Below are 17,430 nucleotides of genomic sequence, written 5' to 3'. Positions count from 1 at the left end.
TCATTACAAACCACAAGGCTGGTGTTGTTCCCAGTTTATCTGGAAACTTAGTTCTTGTAAGACAGATGACTTGCCTGAGAATATATATATAGTGTGTTCAACCTGGTTTCATATCATTTGATTGATCTGTAGTTTATAAAAACAGTCTGAACTTAGAGATACATTGTTAACAATTGGAGAAAGCTCCAAGATTACCATATAGTTTAAATTTCAGACTTCTTAAAACTGATGTCAGTGGGAATGTACCTGTATATATTCAATGTTCATTGTAATTAGAGGGGTCAAACCTCCTTCCTGAGACTCTTATTTCTCCTCAATCATGATATGGCATCCAAAACTGCTGTTACCAGTGTGTTCTAACATACCAAATTAAATTCTTAATACTTTTTATTGTTCAGATTTTATTTTCCACATTTATGCCCCACATTTCTGACAAATGCTCGGGGTGGCTTACAGTCTTGTTTACAATAATAAATATATATATCATGTGTGTGTGTGTGTGTGTGTAAATATATAAACAGCAAATGGCACTTAGACAAATATAAGGAGATAGGAGTGTGGGTACACACAGTCAATAAGAGAGCATGGATGCTTTGGTTTTTTACAAGATGCAAAGACTGCGTTTGTGTAGCTGCCCAAGTGAATAGGCCCCCAAATTAGATGCTTTTGTTAAATGAGATGCTTTTTATTAAAAGTGGTTAGTGCACAATCTCATGCTATTTCTACAGTGCTGGTTAGATTCCTGCATCCTGTTGCAACATTGTTCTGCGCTGGATTTATCTGAATGTCTGTTTAATCCAGAGCTTTTACGTTAGAAATACATCTTCTGGTCACTTTGGGGGGCAGCTGGCCTGCCCTTAGGGCTGTTGGCACAGTTTCATTTTGGAGCTAAAAGAAGGCCTAAGAATAAATCAATTCTGTCTCTAGAAAAATAGGCCTATGCTGAGGCAGGCTAAACATATTTCCTTCCGCTGCTGGAATTTCCTAAGATCATGCTGATATCATTGCTAATCTTTGTGCCAACAGTGCCATCTACAGTGGTACCTCGGTTTTCAAACGTAGTCCGTTCTGGAAGACTGTTCGAGTTCCAAAATGTTCGAAAACCGAGACACAAAGGGCGGTCTGCAAATTTAATAGAGAAAATTGAGAAAAATAACATATACACTCAGCAGAAGCCATTTGACTTCTGATGTGCATTCAGAAACGGATGCATTTACTTCCGGGTTAACGGCGTTTGAAAACCGAAACATTTGTCAACGGAGATGTTCAAAAACCAAAGTACCACTGTACCTTGTTTTCAGAATAAATTATTTAAAAAATTCCTTAAACAGTATGGAGAAAACACAAGAAAACAATTTGAACATCCAGAATCCTCTTTCGCAGCATGTAATTCATTTCAGACATGTTGTAGGGGAATCAATCCCATTTGGGTGTCTATTGCAATCTTACCTTGACAAAGGAAACTTCCCTCCTCTGCAGATCCTTGTGGACACTGTTTGGGCTTTGTCCTACCTGACAGATGGAGGTAACGAGCAAATTCAGATGGTGATAGATTCTGGTGTGGTACCTTTCCTAGTTCCCCTTCTGAGCCACCAGGAGGTCAAAGTTCAGGTAATCATTTTTTTTTGAATGAATTTTATTATAACTGAAATTATCTCCTCTGTATTGTCCAAACCTGATTAGCTTTATTGTTGTACATAAAAACTAAAGTCAATAATTCAAATGTTAAACCCATTTGTTTAAAGACACTTAGACAATGCTTTTGAATTATTCATATGGTCTCTTATAGCTGTTTTGATGTGTGAAATGAAGGATTTACATAGAAAAGGATGAGGGACAGTAAACTGAAACTGAATTCTGGCAGGACAGAGTCCCATGACTTCGGTGGTTCCTGGGTGCTGGAGTTGGGTAATATGCCTGTTCTGGGTGAGGTTGTCCTCCATCCTGCAGCCCTAGTTAGGCCTGCCAGGCTCCCCCATTTGACCCAAGCCACAACCACCTGCCATACACCTGGTACCATAGATGATGCCCAGTGTGGGGCAGGCGAAGCCCTGCCTCTGCTGAAAGTGGGTTTGCAGGTTGCAAAGCTCTGTGTTTCAACAGGCTGTGCACAGGGCTTTGGGAGACCTCATGATCACGTAGTTGCCAGGTCTTGCTGAGCCGCTTGCAAAAAACTCTGCAAGACCAGTGCAGGCAAAAAGGGGTCATTTGATGTCAGGTGTTTGAAAGGGGGACGGTTCTGTCTGTCTGTCGGAGGTTCTCTGGGCTGTGCCACAGTATCATTAGTGGCAATCAGAGGGAAGACCTTTGCCACAGAATGCCTCCCTTATTTGTTTTTAATTTAAAACAAATCCACTTTTAAAAATCTTACACTTTGGGTGAATGCAAATTTTAACCCATATGAACTAAGCTAGCAAATGAAGCCTGGGCCTTGTAAAGCAATCAAAAGATGTTACTAATATTTTTTCTTCAAATGTAGACGGCAGCACTAAGAGCAGTTGGCAACATAGTAACTGGTACTGATGAACAGACACAAGTTGTTCTCAACTGCGATGTCCTCTCCCATTTCCCAAATCTTCTGACACATCCAAAAGAGAAAATAAACAAGGTGAGTACTCAATTAAATTTTTTTCTATAATCTGTTCTTTAGCTTAACAGAACAAGCAGTCTCAGCTTTTGCATTGAACGGGGAAAATTACCCCTTTTCCGAAGAAGAATTTAAATGTTTACTCTGTTCCAGTGCTTCTGGAAAATACATTGTGAAGGGCAGTCTAGAAATGCCATCAGTAAATAAATAAGGAATCTAAAAATGCCAACGGAAATGTTTTCCTCTTTCTACTTTATATTCCATTGATGCACTTTTAATTAGTACGTAGTTGAGTGCTCCCATGAAGTATCATTGTTTGTTTCTGCCATAGCAACTAACTTCTGTAGGGAATTGACTGTGCAGATCCCATTTTGTACACCAGCACTGGAGCAGTGTAAACCTTGAAATCCTTCTTAAGAATTGGGATTAAGCTTCTCAGTGGTAAAGAATTCCAGATATCCCTTTAAGAGAAGCTCATGGTACTCTGATAACTTTTCTTTCTGTGTTAAAAATGAATGCAACTGCTTCAGAGGCCGGAGGATATGGCTCTGTTTTAGTTGATTTCATAGAGTCCTCTGTTCCCTTTCACTCTTTTTTACTTCGCATTACTTTGATTTCTCTCAATGCAGACTCATTAACTTTATTTGTTACTTGAGGCAGTCTGAGAAAACAAATGTCTGATATCAAGTCATTTGGGTTTTTATTTGTGGTTAATATACACTCACATATTTAAATCCATTTCATACCCTAAAGCTTGCTTTCCAAGAAGCTGTTACAGGTTCACTCATTCCCTGCTTTGGGAACATGTCTTCATGTGCTTCTTCCACGCTCCTCTCATGAAGTGTAGAAGTGAACACTCAGACTGGTTGACCAGTGCTTCTCCAATGCTTTGAAACAGGACCCATCTGTAAGCTTACTCCACCTTTGGAGGACCACTTCTACAGTCACTCCACCTTTTGAAAGGCAACACACCTTCCCTCACAGTCTTACCACAATTACCTCACTAACTACACACACACACACACACACACACACACACACACCACCAAATTCTGTCTTAAATTTACAACAGATTATACAATATGCACAACTTATCCTATCCTATCCTATTCCCACAACTCATGAACATCCATAAATGCACCATCCACCCAGTTTTTATTAACAAATTTCCAGAAGAAAAGTATCAGTTGCTTGACATCTCATATTGTCACCATGCAATGTTTCTACCTGGAAACAGGCTGAAATTAAAAGTTTAAAAGCATGTTGATAAAGCATGGTTTTTTATGTCGAAGATTATATGTTCAATCCCTTCTATCTCCAGTTAAGATAGACAAGATAAATCTTTATTTTGGCTATAAGCCCACACAAATAGAAATAGCTCATAACATAAAAACATAAAAACACAGATACACATTTCTGGTACATAAATAAAATATAGCTATAAATAAACATATAAATTATATGTTCATTCCCTTCTATCTCCAGTTAAAAATGTCAAGTTAGCAGGCACTGGTAAATGTCTCTGTCTAAGACAACTTCACATGCAGGGTTTTTTTTATTATTATTATTTCAGGAAGCAGTTTGGTTCCTTTCCAATATCACTGCAGGAAATCAGCAACAAGTTCAAGCTGTAATAGATGCTGGACTTATCCCTATGATTATTCACCAGCTGGCTAAGGTCAGTCAAATGCTGAATCTGGCTGTTTCTCATATTTTTGTTGCAAGATCATATGTCTGCATATATTACTTTGCTAATTTAAATTACCTTTTATATCCTTTAGGGAGACTTTGGCACACAAAAGGAAGCTGCTTGGGCAATCAGCAACTTAACGATAAGTGGTAGAAAAGATCAGGTATGTGTCTTAAGTAGTCAAATTAGTAAACTTGGAACCATTTATAAGGAAGAAATTAATCATAAGTATCTCTGCTGTTTAGGTTGAATACCTTGTGCAACAGAATGTGATCCCACCATTCTGTAATTTGTTGTCAGTCAAAGATTCTCAAGTGGTTCAGGTGGTTCTGGATGGGTTGAAAAACATTCTAATAATGGCTGGTGATGAAGCAAGCACAATAGCAGAAATTATAGAAGAATGTGGAGGTAAGATGTGATTTGGTAAAATGCGATATGCATGGGATTTCACTCCACCTCCAAATAGAGTGTGTTTGGGGTGTGTTTGGTCTTAAGAGAACAGCATTGATAAAGTTGGTGCAACAGAAACCTGGTGGAATAGAGAGAACCAGTGGGGCATTGTTATTTCTGGATACTAACTATAGGAAGTACATTTGAGAAGATTACAGACACAATAGCCAGGAGTCCTGAACTAAAGTATTACCATTCAGGTTAGCAGTTAGTTTATTTATTTATTTATTTATTTATTTATTTATTTATACATACATACATACATACATACATACATACATACATACATACATACATACCCTGCCCATCTGGCTGGGTTTCAGCTGCAGCCAGTTGCATTGGCCAGTAGAGCAGTATCAGAAACTGAACTAGGATATGCACAGATTGAAAAAGAACTGTTGGCTGTAGTGTTTTGAATGGAATGCTTCTGTCAACTTACATTTGGCCAGACAGTGCACGTCCAATTGGACCATAAGCCACTGGAAACCACTGTGCAGAAGCCATTGTTGACCCCAAAAAGGCTTCGGCACATGTTGATGCAATGACAGAATTATGATGTGCACATCCAGTATCACCCAGGCAAAGATCTTGTACTTGCAGACACTTGCAGACATTACTGCACCATTACACTTAGACATAATGAAAAGGGCACACTCCTCACACATAGGAATTGAAAGCTCTCTCTGAAGCGCAAGGGAATGTGCATATTGACCTGGCATGAATGCCTAGCTGTCCAGCTCAAGGAAAGTCATAGTACCACCCTATTATTCCACCTGGAGTCCTGTGTCCAGTTCAGGGCACCACTGTTTAAGAACAATATGGACAAGCTGGAATGTGCACAGAGGAGTTAGACTAAGATGACCAAGGGTCTGGAAACCAAGCCTTATGAGGAACGGACTCAGTTGAGGGAGTTGGGCATATGTAGCCCAGAGAAGAGAAGGCTGAGAGGTGACATGAAAGCCATCCTCCAACATCTAAAGGTCTGTCACATGGAAGATGGAGCAAGCTTGTTTTCTGCTGCTCTGGAAGCTAGGACCCAAACCAATGGCTTTAAGTTATAAGAAAGGAGATTCTGACTCAATACCAGGAAGGACTTTCTAACAGTAAGAGCTGCTAGACAGTGGAACGGTCTCCCTTGGGAGGTTGTGGATTCTCCTTCCTTGGAAGTTTTTAAGCAGAGGTTGGATGGCCATCTGTCATGGATTCTTGAGCTGAGATTCCTGCATTGCAGGGGGTTGAACTACGGTAGATCAGGGATCGGCAACCTAAGGCCCATGGGCCACAAGCAGCCCATGGGGGTTGTCTAACTGGCCCATGGACCTCCACTGCCCATTTGGTCGGCTCCCGTGCGCAGAGCAGAGTGGGGACTGCCTTCCGCAACACTGGCTGGCTTCCCATTGGCTGCAGGAAGCTCCTGCAGCCAATGGGAAGCTGTGCACACTTCCATGCCAGAAGGAGTGCTGGAAATAGCGTTTGCATGCGTGCACACGCACACTCCGGCCACGGTCTGTGGGACCGTGAACTGGCCCAAGCTACAAAAACTTTGCTGACCCCTGAACTAGATGACCCTCGTGGTCTCTTCCAACTCTACATTTCTGTGATTCCATGCCACATGGCATTCTTCATTCCACTGGCAGACAGACATAATTGGGTTACAGCTTGCGATTTCTTAATTTATTAAACTTTTCATTTTTCTTGCTTTTCTTTGACCAGGCTTAGAGAAAATTGAAGCACTGCAACAACATGAGAATGAAGACATTTATAAGCTAGCATTTGAAATAATAGATCAGTATTTCTCTGGTGATGAAGTAAGTACCTCTGACTTCTAAAATGTAACAGCAGTAAGTAGCTGCTTTGAGTACTCTGCACAAATATTGGTGTGGGCCAATGTCAAATGTCATATTGCCAGCAAAACAGAAACGTGCTGGCTTGTTAAAACAGGATGCAACAGCCTCTGCTGAGGTTCCTAAGATATGCATTACTTGAAACTGAGATAGGTGCTCTGCACATAGCTTACAGCAGCACCTGAGGATGGAGATGATGAAAACTTTAAAATGTTGTGGAACAAATACTCACACCTGCACCCAGCGTCTCATTCCTGAGACTGCATGCATGCTGGGTAATGCTGGAAGCCTGCCCTTAGCACCCTCTCTTCTGCATGCTCATTGCTGCGATCTGTAATTCACTTCAGTTTGGAGGACCAGTTTAGTAATAGTCATGTGCACAGTAAGTACAGTAAGCATGAAATAAAAGTGCTGGAAATAAGTAATATTCCTTGTCATGTAGCACCCCAAAAATGCACGTGTGTGTGTTTAAATAGCTTATTTGCCTCCCCACACTCTGCACAGTCTCTTGAAATAACAACTCCTCTCCCCAATAACTTACAAACAATTTACTTTGCTAAACAAAGATAAAATTATACTCTAGCTTTCTCAACGCCTCAAGTTGGTTTCAGGACATCACCTGATGTATTTATTTGAGGAATTAGTAGCTCTCTTCATGCATTACTAATAACAGTTAAGTTACTGTTTGAAGGTGAGCTGTGTTAGATCCATCACCAACTCATTGTCAGGAGCTGGCCATCCCGCTGTAATTATTGGCATTAAAAAGGAGTTGGGAGGGGCTGCCACCAGCTCAATGCCCCAGGAGTTTGTTCATAAGAGTAGCAGATTTGAAAATGTCTCAACTTTTGTAACATGTCCAAGACTTCTGTATGCATGGTGTGCATTTTTGTTACCTGCTCTTGTGCTGTTGGGCGGAGTATGTGAGTGAACAATGAAATCCCATGGTATGCACTTTCTTTGCTTTTGTAGATTGATGAAGATCCCAGCCTCATTCCTGAGGCAACACAAGGAGGTACTTACAATTTTGATCCAACGGCCAATCTTCAAACAAAAGAATTTAATTTTTAAGTTCCATACAATGCAGCTTTTCTATTCCACACCTGTAAAATGTACCACCTGATGGTTGCCGTTGAAAAAAGGACTCCAAGCATATGCCTCTTTGTCTGATGCTTCTAAAGCAAGTTGTATCTCCGTCACTTTGCCGTTGCCAAAAGTAACTCTCACACGGACCATAAATGCATATGCATGATCTCATAAACTGTTCAGAGTTGTTTTTTAACAACCCCTGCTACCTTTCCTCCCTTGTTTTTGCCCTTTTTTGCCCCTGGTGCCACAAGCTGACAACTGCAGTCTGCAGTTTTAAGAATATCCCTTTGTGGTGGCGACTCATTGGCTTTCCACAGAAGAGTAGCTTTCTTTCTAAAATAGTGCACTGTGGATCAAGACTCTTTAGTATGATGCTTACATTTTGGAAGACTTCCAAGAGGCCCTGTTTATTTTTTAAGCCTCTACTGTTGTCCTCTACAAACATATTTTCATATATTTAATGTGGAAGAATAAACAAAGAAAACGCAAGTCAGATTATTTTCATTGGTGAAACTGAAATTTTAAAAGAACTTGGTAATTGATTAGTGTAAAAACAGACTACATATATCAGTAATTGTGTTCATTACTGCCTTAGAAGCTTGGGTTTGAAGAATGACGTTTGCATTTGGACTAGTAAAACATGACCAGTATACCTAATTTTTTAGAACAGCAAGCTGTACTTGACCACTCTTCAGCCTGTGTGTTCCTGCTGTTTTGGAAATAATGAAAATGCTGTGCATGGTATTTTACCTGAGCTACAATCTGTTACGGACTTGAACTTCGTTTTAAGTTGAAAGCAAGAATCCCATATTAAAGAAACAAAGCTACCCCAAATGAGCATTGGATAGCAAGAATCTTGCTTTCATCTTTTAGTAGTCAATGCATTATTTTTGTTTTAAATTTATAACTGAATAATGTTGATTTATATTGGTTTAAACTGTGGAGCTTTCATGTTTACTGTAATTTAGTCTTAAACTATTTTTTTACTTACCAGTGCTTATGATGATGTGGTTGGCAACAAACTAGCAACTATTTTAGGAGCATCATAAAAGCTTCATTCTTGGAGTATTGGAAGAATAATAGAAAAATTAGTCTCTAAACCTATTCATATAGTTAAGATATGTATTAGTTGTGTGAGGCTTTGTGGAAGCTGCTACTATTCAGAATAAGCGTAACATGCAGCAAACCATGAATAAATTTGCATAAGCTGGTAACATGGGAGGTCATTAATATCAGGGTAATGTCCAGCCTGGCTTTTCAGAGGATCTGGGATTGCTGTGGGTAATGATGAAAGTTTAAACTTTGTAACCTGTCACACAAACTGGTATTGTTGCTGTTGTTCACTGGATGTACTTTCCCCAATGCCTTGATGTGAAGGGATACTGAAAACGTAAAACTAATGTAGTTATTGGATGTGGGTTGTATTTACTGTGATGAAGATAAGGACAGATGCCATCACAAGCTTTGTTGATCAGCTGTTTTTCCACTGATGAGCAAAACATTGCAGGTGTTCATTCATTAAATCTATCTGCCAAGGTGGAGCCACTTTAAAGAGTGAGTTGTATTGTATCTTAAAATGATACAAGTATGTCTTTTAAACTGCAAGATTTTTACTTGCTAGATACTCTGTTTTAATACAGTGGTTTGGCCTCTATTTATAGGTTTTATAAATTTTAAAATCAAATTCTCTTTAAGGTGGCTCAGACTTTTCAACTCTTGTGCACATAAAATTGAGTTGAAGTTCATTGTGCCTTTTTTCTTTACCCAGACATTAAGTTCATTTAGTAACTGTGTCCTATATTAACACATTTTACTGGAATTGTGTTGTGCTTGCTAAAAACTAGACATTTCAAAATCAGAATTAGATTTGGTCATAGGTTTTGGAATTTCAAAGCAGGTATGCAGTTGATGATGTGAAAAAATGCCCCTCATTTTATAGTATGCCTGTGTCCACTGTCTTAGATGCTACACACAAAATGAGATAAATGATTTTTCACTACTGTGAAGACTGAGATGAACATAGGAAAACTTGTTTAAAGCAGTAACTTAGATTTTTCTCATTCTTCTGTCACCTTATCAGCCCTTGATTGGGATCCAACCATTTTATAGTTAAAGGAAACAAAGGCTTGAATCCAAAGATCCTGCCGTGCAAGAGGGGGAGATTTTTGCAGTTGTGCTGAGAGAGTTGGCCCCCCCCCATCTACTGATATAAGTGATATCAGAGTGTCAAGAGGCCTCCAGAACAGGAGGCACAGAAGGCTGCAGATGGAGGAAATGGTATCCCTTCTCTCTTACCCCACTTGCAGAGTTTCTTCCAGTCATGCCATGCATTTGGATCTTTGTATGCAAGCCAAAAGTATATTGCTGCACTTTTAAGTTTTCAGAAGTGTTTTAAAATTGCATTGTGTTATTTTTTTAACTTTCAGTTAATAGATTAAATTGTTACTTCAAAAGAGGCATCTAAATGTGTTCCTAATTTTGTATATGGGCTTAGGTTTTATAACCAATAAAAAGCTGCTATCAAATACTACAAACCTGTAAGACCTTATTTTGAAAACAGTGATGTGCTTTAAGTGGATTTGTAGGCTTACTTTTCTCTGACCATTTTCAAATGACAATATGCCCTCTAGTGACCTGAACTGACTTCTTAAAGCATTACCAAAAATAAAACAGTATTTACAATGGTTGACATAATATATAATAATTCTTTATTTTGAATATGCATCTAATAAGAAGCTTTGTATTTGGCACAGATTTGATATTCATGTACAAAAAGGTGTCATAACTTTTGTCTGATATCTTTGTTCTGTTAAAGAGTCTTCTGTTTGAAGGAAAAATACAGTGTCACATAGCAATTTGTGGTCATTGTCAAATTAATCAAGCCTCAGTTTGATTGTAAAATGACAATGGCAGGAATGCTTTTAAAAAAAGACATAGTACAGTTCTGAGTGTTGTCCTATTCTGTATGTGATAGGAAACTATCTCAGGGAATATACTTGCAGTGCTCCACATATGCAGTAATCCAACACTAGTGTAACACAGAGGATAACTGTTGCATCCACATTTCCTAGAAATGTTGCCAAACTAGTTTTAATAACTTTTCATTGAGTGCTCAGTTTGTCTGCAGTACTAGGGTCAGTACTCCAAGCACTGAAGTTCAAGGGATCAGTCCACTGCTGCAGAAATGCTAAGGGCTGAAGCGGCTTATTTTAAGATCCAATCCTCTGTACAGGCAATTTTAACATACCTTGGAATGTGGTGTGGAACTATTTAGACTTGGAATTTTTTTTAAATGTCCTGTCACCCTCAATTTTGGTTTTGCAGGTTTCTTAGTACTTCAGGCAGTACTTCAGAAAAACCCAAACTAGCTCCCAACAGCATGATATATACACCTGCAACAGGTGTAAAAGACTATCAGAAGCCACTTGGGGTGGAAATAAGGGGATATATATGTAACCACCATATCTGATTAGACTGAAACTGCTTCTCAACCAATCTGGTAAATTTCACAATTCTGGTGACTGGAATGGAGCCCAGATATGCTTTTGAAGTCAGATACGGGTAGACCATTACTTTTGCAACAATTATTAATCTAATAACATTACTTGTATTTTATAATGGCATTTTTGAAATGTAAGCATTTTTGAAATGTAAGCAAACTGCGAGAGGCAGTGAAGGATAGGGGTGCCTGGCGTGCTCTGGTCCATGGGGTCACGAAGAGTCGGACACGACTGAACGACTGAACAACAACAACAACAAAGCCCCCCTGAATCCCAACATAGATTAAATAAGATACATTAAATAAAATACTTATAAAATGATCGCAATGCTCAGTGATAGACCATCTCCAGTTAGGAGTCAGGTAAGAAGGTGACAGAGAGATGCTAATACTCTAGAGTGCTATTGCTAGTAAGATGATGCTTCCTCACTATTTTTGTACTGTATATTCATTAAAAGGTTTACATCCCACTTTTCACATAAGTATCAAAGCAGTGTGCAATAATAAACAGGATGTTTAATGTGGAATTGTCTTGCTTTGTTCATTCACTTTTTATAGTGCATTGTCAAATTGTCCTGTGTTTTTGCTGTGGTTCTTCTGTCTTCTTCTTGTCTTTTTATCTTGCCACAGAAAATCCATTAAGGGAAAAAGAACGGAATAGCAGTTATTCCTTTGCAGCTATGAATAGGAAAATGTGCAAGTGAGGCACAGCAGGAGAATTTATCCCTAGGGAAGGTGGATAACCACTCCTTTCTATTGACTCTCATGTATTTCTGGTTCCACAGCCATCTCATGCTTTGCATGTCCTTTCCCATGAACTATCATCACTTAGCCTTGTTTCCTAGAATGAGGGTTACTCAGTGTACACACTATTTAATTAGTGGATTTCAATGAAAACAGCAGTGGTTACTTCCAAATACAGATGTGTAGAATGAACACTGCAGTCGTTCAGCCTTGTGCAGCAGACAATGTTTCTTAATCTGCATTTCCCTTCTGTTACGGTAGAATTGTGTAACTAACAAGTAGGGGAAACTAAAGCTGCAAGTTTCCTATCTGGGTTGTGAAACTGATCAAATCAGGTGGTTCCACTAGATCCACACAACAGATTCTCAGGTGAAATGAATAGGACTTGTAGCTCAACTTTCAACCATGTTTACTTAGAAGTATATTTACCTGCAACAGTATATTTACCTGATGCAGAAACTTTTTTAAAAAAACAACCACCTCTAAAAAAGTATTTGGCAATTGTGAAGGCCCACACAGAAGGTGCAGTAATGGTTTTGAGAAGCACCTGCTTTAAAATGTCAGCAGGGTATATAGAATCAGAATGGTAGAGTTAGAAGGGGTCCCATGGTCATCAAGTCGCACCCCCAATATGCGGCTAGCAGAAAGAGGAGGGGACGACGCTGCCCACGCAACCAGCATTTCTACCGGGATATGGTGTGATGTGGCAAATTGGTAATTGTGCTTGTTGCTTACACCAGGAGAGCAATGCATGGAGCTCCGCATCCTTCCTCACAGGGAAGGATCTCTGATGGTGGCAGTGGCTGGAAAGGATGGAAAGGAAGGGGGCGAAGGGACCAGGAGCGCGTCACTCTTGCTTTCCACTCTTACTAGCTCTACGGCGATAAAAGGGGCGGGGCGCACGAGCAGCTTCCTTCCCGCGACGCGGAAAATTCCAAGGCCGCGCATGCCTCTGTGTAAGCGTCGGGATTCCGCCTTTCCCGCGCCTTTGATTGGTTGTGGGCCCCACAGAGCAGGCGCAGGGGGCAGAGCTCTCGCGCGGCCGCCGGGAAAGAGCCGAGCGGCGCCTGTACGCGCGCCTTCCGCCCGCCGCTAGGTGGCCGCGCGGGTCCTAGCGCCGGGCCTGCCTCCGCCTCGGGGCCCCGTCGAGCGGCGCCCTTCCGCTCGGGCTCCGCCTGGTCCGCGCCGGCCTCCGTGGGGCGGCCTCGGCTGGAGGCTCCTCTCCCCGCGCAGCGCCTCCCGGCGTCCGTGGCGAGGGAGGGAGGGCGGCCCTCGGAGGCCCCTCCGGGGAACGAAGCGGCTCTTTCCCGGAGGCCGCGAGGCGGAGCGGGGTCCTCGGGACGGGAGCGGAGGCGCGTTAGAGGCCCTTGTGGCGGAGGCGGCCGGGCCTGCCCTTCGAGCACCAGAGAGCAAGCCGCAGGAAGAGACTCGCAGGTGCGGCGCTGAAGAGGCTTCCCGGCTTTCTTTCGGCGGTGCTGGAAGGGACGTGGGCTAACTAACAAATAGAGCTGGAACGGAGCGAGTCCCACTTGCCTTCCTGGCAAGAAAGCAGAGGAATGTTTGCTGCTTATCAGGTGCCGCAGCATAAAAGACGAGAAGCAAAGTTAACAGGCTTAACTTTGTTTTTGTGGCTGGTGTTGTTAGTAATGAAGGTGATAGAAGTTACATATGTGTACGAATTATAAACGCAGTGCTGGCCTCCGAGTATAACAGAAGAGATCAAAATGGCTTTTCTGACAAGTAACTTGACAGTTTAACTATTCAAGCTCTTGCAGGATACGTCCATATGTTCAAGTGGCATGGCAACCATTTCTCTCCCGCACGTCAATTTGTGTACCCCTTTTCTTTCGTAGAACAATCATTCAAGCTTGTTAAAAGAATAGAATTATGTTTTATTTATCCTTAAGCTATGTCTGAAAGAAATTAGAAATGTCACATTTTTAGATGCAGGTGGGTAGCCGTGTTGGTCTGCCATAGTCAAAACAAAATCGAAAATTCTTTCTAGTAGCACCTTAGAGACCAACTGAGTTTGTTCCTGGTATGAGCTTTCGTGTGCATGCACACTTCTTCAGATAAACTGAAACAGAAGTCACCAGATCCTTAAATATAGTGGGAGAGTGGGGAGGGGTATTACTCAGAAGGGTGGTGGGAATGGGTGATAGGCTGATAAGTGTGGAAAACCTGTTGACACTCTAAATGGCTGCAATTAGTCTTGCAGGGAAAGGCAAGGGGTGAGATGGCTAAAGATGGCTTTGTTATGTATAATGAGATAAGAATCCAATGTCTTTGTTCAAACCAGGTTTCTCCATGGTTTTAAGTTTGGTGATTAGTTGCAATTCAGCCACTTCTCTTTCCAGTCTATTTCTGAAATTTCTTTGTATTAAGACAGCTACTTTGAGATCTTTTATAGAATGTCCTGGGAGATTGAAGTGTTCTCCTACTGGTTTCTCTGTCTTGTGATTCCTGATATCAGATTTATGTCCATTTATCCTTTGGCGTAGGGTTTGGCCTGTTTGTCCAATATAGAGAGCTGAAGGGCACTGTTGGCATTTGATTGCATACACAATGTTGGAAGATGAGCAATTAAATAGTCCTGAGATGGTGTGTTTGATGTTGTTGGGACCAGTAATGGTGTTATCCGGGTTTATGTGGCAGCAAAGTTGGCATCTGGGTTTATTGCAGGCTCTGGTACCAGTGTCCATGTTGAGTCCTGTTTTTGAATTATTGTGGGTGAGGAGCTGTTTGAGATTGGGTGGCTGTTTGTATGCGATGAAGGGTCTTCCTCCCAGAGCTTGAGAAAGAGAACTGTCATTGTCTAGGAGAGGTTGTAGATCTCTGATGATGCGTTGTACTGTTTTAACTTGGGAGCTGTATGTGATGACTAGTGGTGTTCTGTTATTTTCTTTTTTGGGTCTGTCTTGCAGCAAGTTCTCTCTGGGTATCAGTCTGGCTCTGTCGATCTGTTGTTTAACTTCATCAGGTGGATATTTTAGTTCTAAAAAGGTTTGCTGTAGATCTCTTAGGTGAGAGTCTCTGTCTGTAGAGTTGGAACAGATGCGGCTGTAACGTAGGGCCTGGCTATATACAATGGATTGTTTGGTATGTTTGGGATGGTAGCTAGAAGCATGTAGATATGTTTGTCGGTCAGTTGGTTTACGGTATAAGGTGGTGTCTATGTGTCCATCCTGTATTTTTATAGTAGTGTCCAAAAAGTGTATTTCTTGCATAGATTGGTTCATAGTTAGGTTGATGGTTCATAGTTAGGTTGATGGTTCATAGTTAGGTTGATGGTTCATAGTTAGGTTGATGACTTTCACCCCACCATCATTTTTAGATGGGCAGCTAAGACAGGAGTGTACTCAAATCTGTTTTGCAGTGTGTAATTAGCACTCTATATTTTCCTTAACGGTTCAAACGATGTAACATATTCTGATTTAAAATGGAACCCAAAACCAGTAGTGTCTGATGGGGACTGGGGCTGTGGTTGTGTTTAGCTTGGGGAGGAGATGATAATGCTTTTTAAATATCTGAAGATCTGCTCTAGAAGGCAAATCCAGAGCCAGTAGGTGGAAGCTACAGGGAAGCAGATTTTAGCTAGCAGAGCAGACAGCAGTGGGAGACAGTGGGCTCTGCTTCCCTAGAGGTTTGCCTGTGTTGCTAAATGCCTGTGTAGTTGCATCCTGCCCTCAGCAAAAGGGCTGCCAGACTATGGGACTTGCAAGGTACCTACCTTCCAACATCATGGTTTGCATTCAGCAGTGTCCTATTGAGGGTAACCCCATGGAAATGAATGAACCTAAGTGGGTCATGTCCATGGTTCTACTCTGAGGAGTGTTGAGTCCCATCCTATGAGTCTAGTGAGATGCTTGAATCACTTCATGTTTTGTGCAAGCAAATGCTTTGATTTCCTGGGGAAATGTTGGGCTCTGAGTTTTTTTTTATATCAAAACTTAAATGTCTTGCTTTGTTCTTCCTTTTTCTTATGTGAGAATAGAAGGATTTTGGAGGCTTTCAAATAAGCCTGGGTGGGGTCTCATTTTTCAGTCTCACGAGTGATGACCACATTCTCTTTGGGTGAGAAAGGGGCAGCGGCAGGCAGGCACATGCCGGGGTGGGGGTGGGGGCAGAGGAAAAGTGGTCAGAGCCACAAGTGTGACATTTTCCTTTTTACAGTATAATTGTCCAGTAGCACCTTAGCGACCAACTAAGTTAGTTCTTGGTATGAGCTTTCGTGTGCATGCACACTTCTTCAGATACACTGAAACAGAAGTCATCAGACCCTTATATATATTGGGAGGGTGGGGTGGGGTTTTTCTCAGGAGGGTAGTAGGAGATGGGTGATTAACTAAAATCATCCATCTACTACTCCTGAGAAATACCCCACCCTACCCTCCCACTATATATAAGGGTTTGGTGACTTCTGTTTCAGTGTATCTGAAGAAGTGTGCATGCATACTAAAGCTCATACATACCAAGAACAAACTTAGCTGGACAATTTATATATATATATTTCGACAGTGTCAGACCAACACAGCTACCTACCTGAAACTTCAATCCTAAAAACAGCTCAACAACTTTGGTCGGCCCTCACGCATGTTCACTTCATCAAATTTGGCCCTCTTTGAAAAAAGTTTGGGCACCCCTGGTGTAGGGGAACAAAAAGCATGAGCAGAATTCAAGGCCTGGCAAAAGCACAGACCCTGCTTAGTACCCTCCTTGAGCAAAGGATGCGGCTGTGAATGGAGTGTGGTCTGGAGAGAATCCTAAGGGCCAAATAGAGAGGTCTGGAGTGCTGTATTTGGTCTCTGTGCTTGATGTTCTTCATCCCTGAAATAAACCGAGGCCCATTTTGGGCCAGTGGATAGAGCCTGGGTTTGGGAGGCTGAGGGTGCCTCTTTGCCACATGCAGGTGGCGACCCAATGCCCTGTCTTTTCCAGTTAGCCTCCTTTTTTGTTACATAATCACTTGCCTTTGGTCCACATGTTTCTAGCCTAGTGTCTGGAGCCACACAGATGTGTTGGCTGCTTGTTTCCTGATTCATAGTGTCTTTCACATGTTGCAATTCCCAGCAGCCCTTGCAGGGAATTACAGAGTTTGCAGAACGTGCTTTATGTGACATTAACTCAAAGGTTTGTGCTGCACACTGGTTTTATCAGCTCAGCTCCTTCTGTATGCAACAAGGTAAGATTAAAAAAAAAACAAAAACCCAATACTGAGATATGGACACAACTTTGGTCACTCCTGGTATTACAGAGAGTTAAAGCTTTAGGTTTGAAACATCCTTGACAGTCTACCTTTTGTTTCATGTAAACATGGTTGTCTCTGTTTAACTTTCAATGGCACTAAACTTGCAGCCTTTCTTGTTTTGACCTGGTTTGTACATTAGCATTGTTGGGTCATTTCAGAGATGTCATCTGAGCAACGGCAACAAAGCTTGCTTTTGATGTTTGTGCTGCTGCTTTGCAACAGTGGAATGCCATTTCTCAAGCATTTTCATGTTCTGTTCAGCACCAGATTTAGTACCAGATT

General features: G+C 41.4%; 1 protein-coding gene across 1 annotated transcript in view; it reads left to right on the top strand.

The window, feature by feature from the left end:
- KPNA3 (karyopherin subunit alpha 3) overlaps window positions 1–10,343 on the top strand; it is a 37,535-nt gene extending 27,192 nt beyond the window's left edge. Inside the window, exons 11-17 of the mRNA XM_033145553.1 lie at window positions 1,480–1,611; window positions 2,480–2,608; window positions 4,161–4,265; window positions 4,369–4,440; window positions 4,523–4,685; window positions 6,441–6,535; window positions 7,541–10,343. Coding sequence (XP_033001444.1) covers window positions 1,480–1,611; window positions 2,480–2,608; window positions 4,161–4,265; window positions 4,369–4,440; window positions 4,523–4,685; window positions 6,441–6,535; window positions 7,541–7,639 — 795 coding nt within the window. The 3' untranslated portion in view covers window positions 7,640–10,343. The remainder of the gene's footprint in view (window positions 1–1,479; window positions 1,612–2,479; window positions 2,609–4,160; window positions 4,266–4,368; window positions 4,441–4,522; window positions 4,686–6,440; window positions 6,536–7,540) is intronic.
- The last annotated feature ends 7,087 nt before the right edge of the window (window positions 10,344–17,430 follow it).

The sequence above is a fragment of the Lacerta agilis genome, chromosome 3 (genome assembly GCF_009819535.1).
Source record: "Lacerta agilis isolate rLacAgi1 chromosome 3, rLacAgi1.pri, whole genome shotgun sequence".
Classification (NCBI taxonomy): domain Eukaryota; kingdom Metazoa; phylum Chordata; class Lepidosauria; order Squamata; family Lacertidae; genus Lacerta; species Lacerta agilis.
The sequence above is the reverse complement of the archived record's forward strand: the minus strand, read 5'-3'. Positions and strand labels throughout refer to the sequence as shown.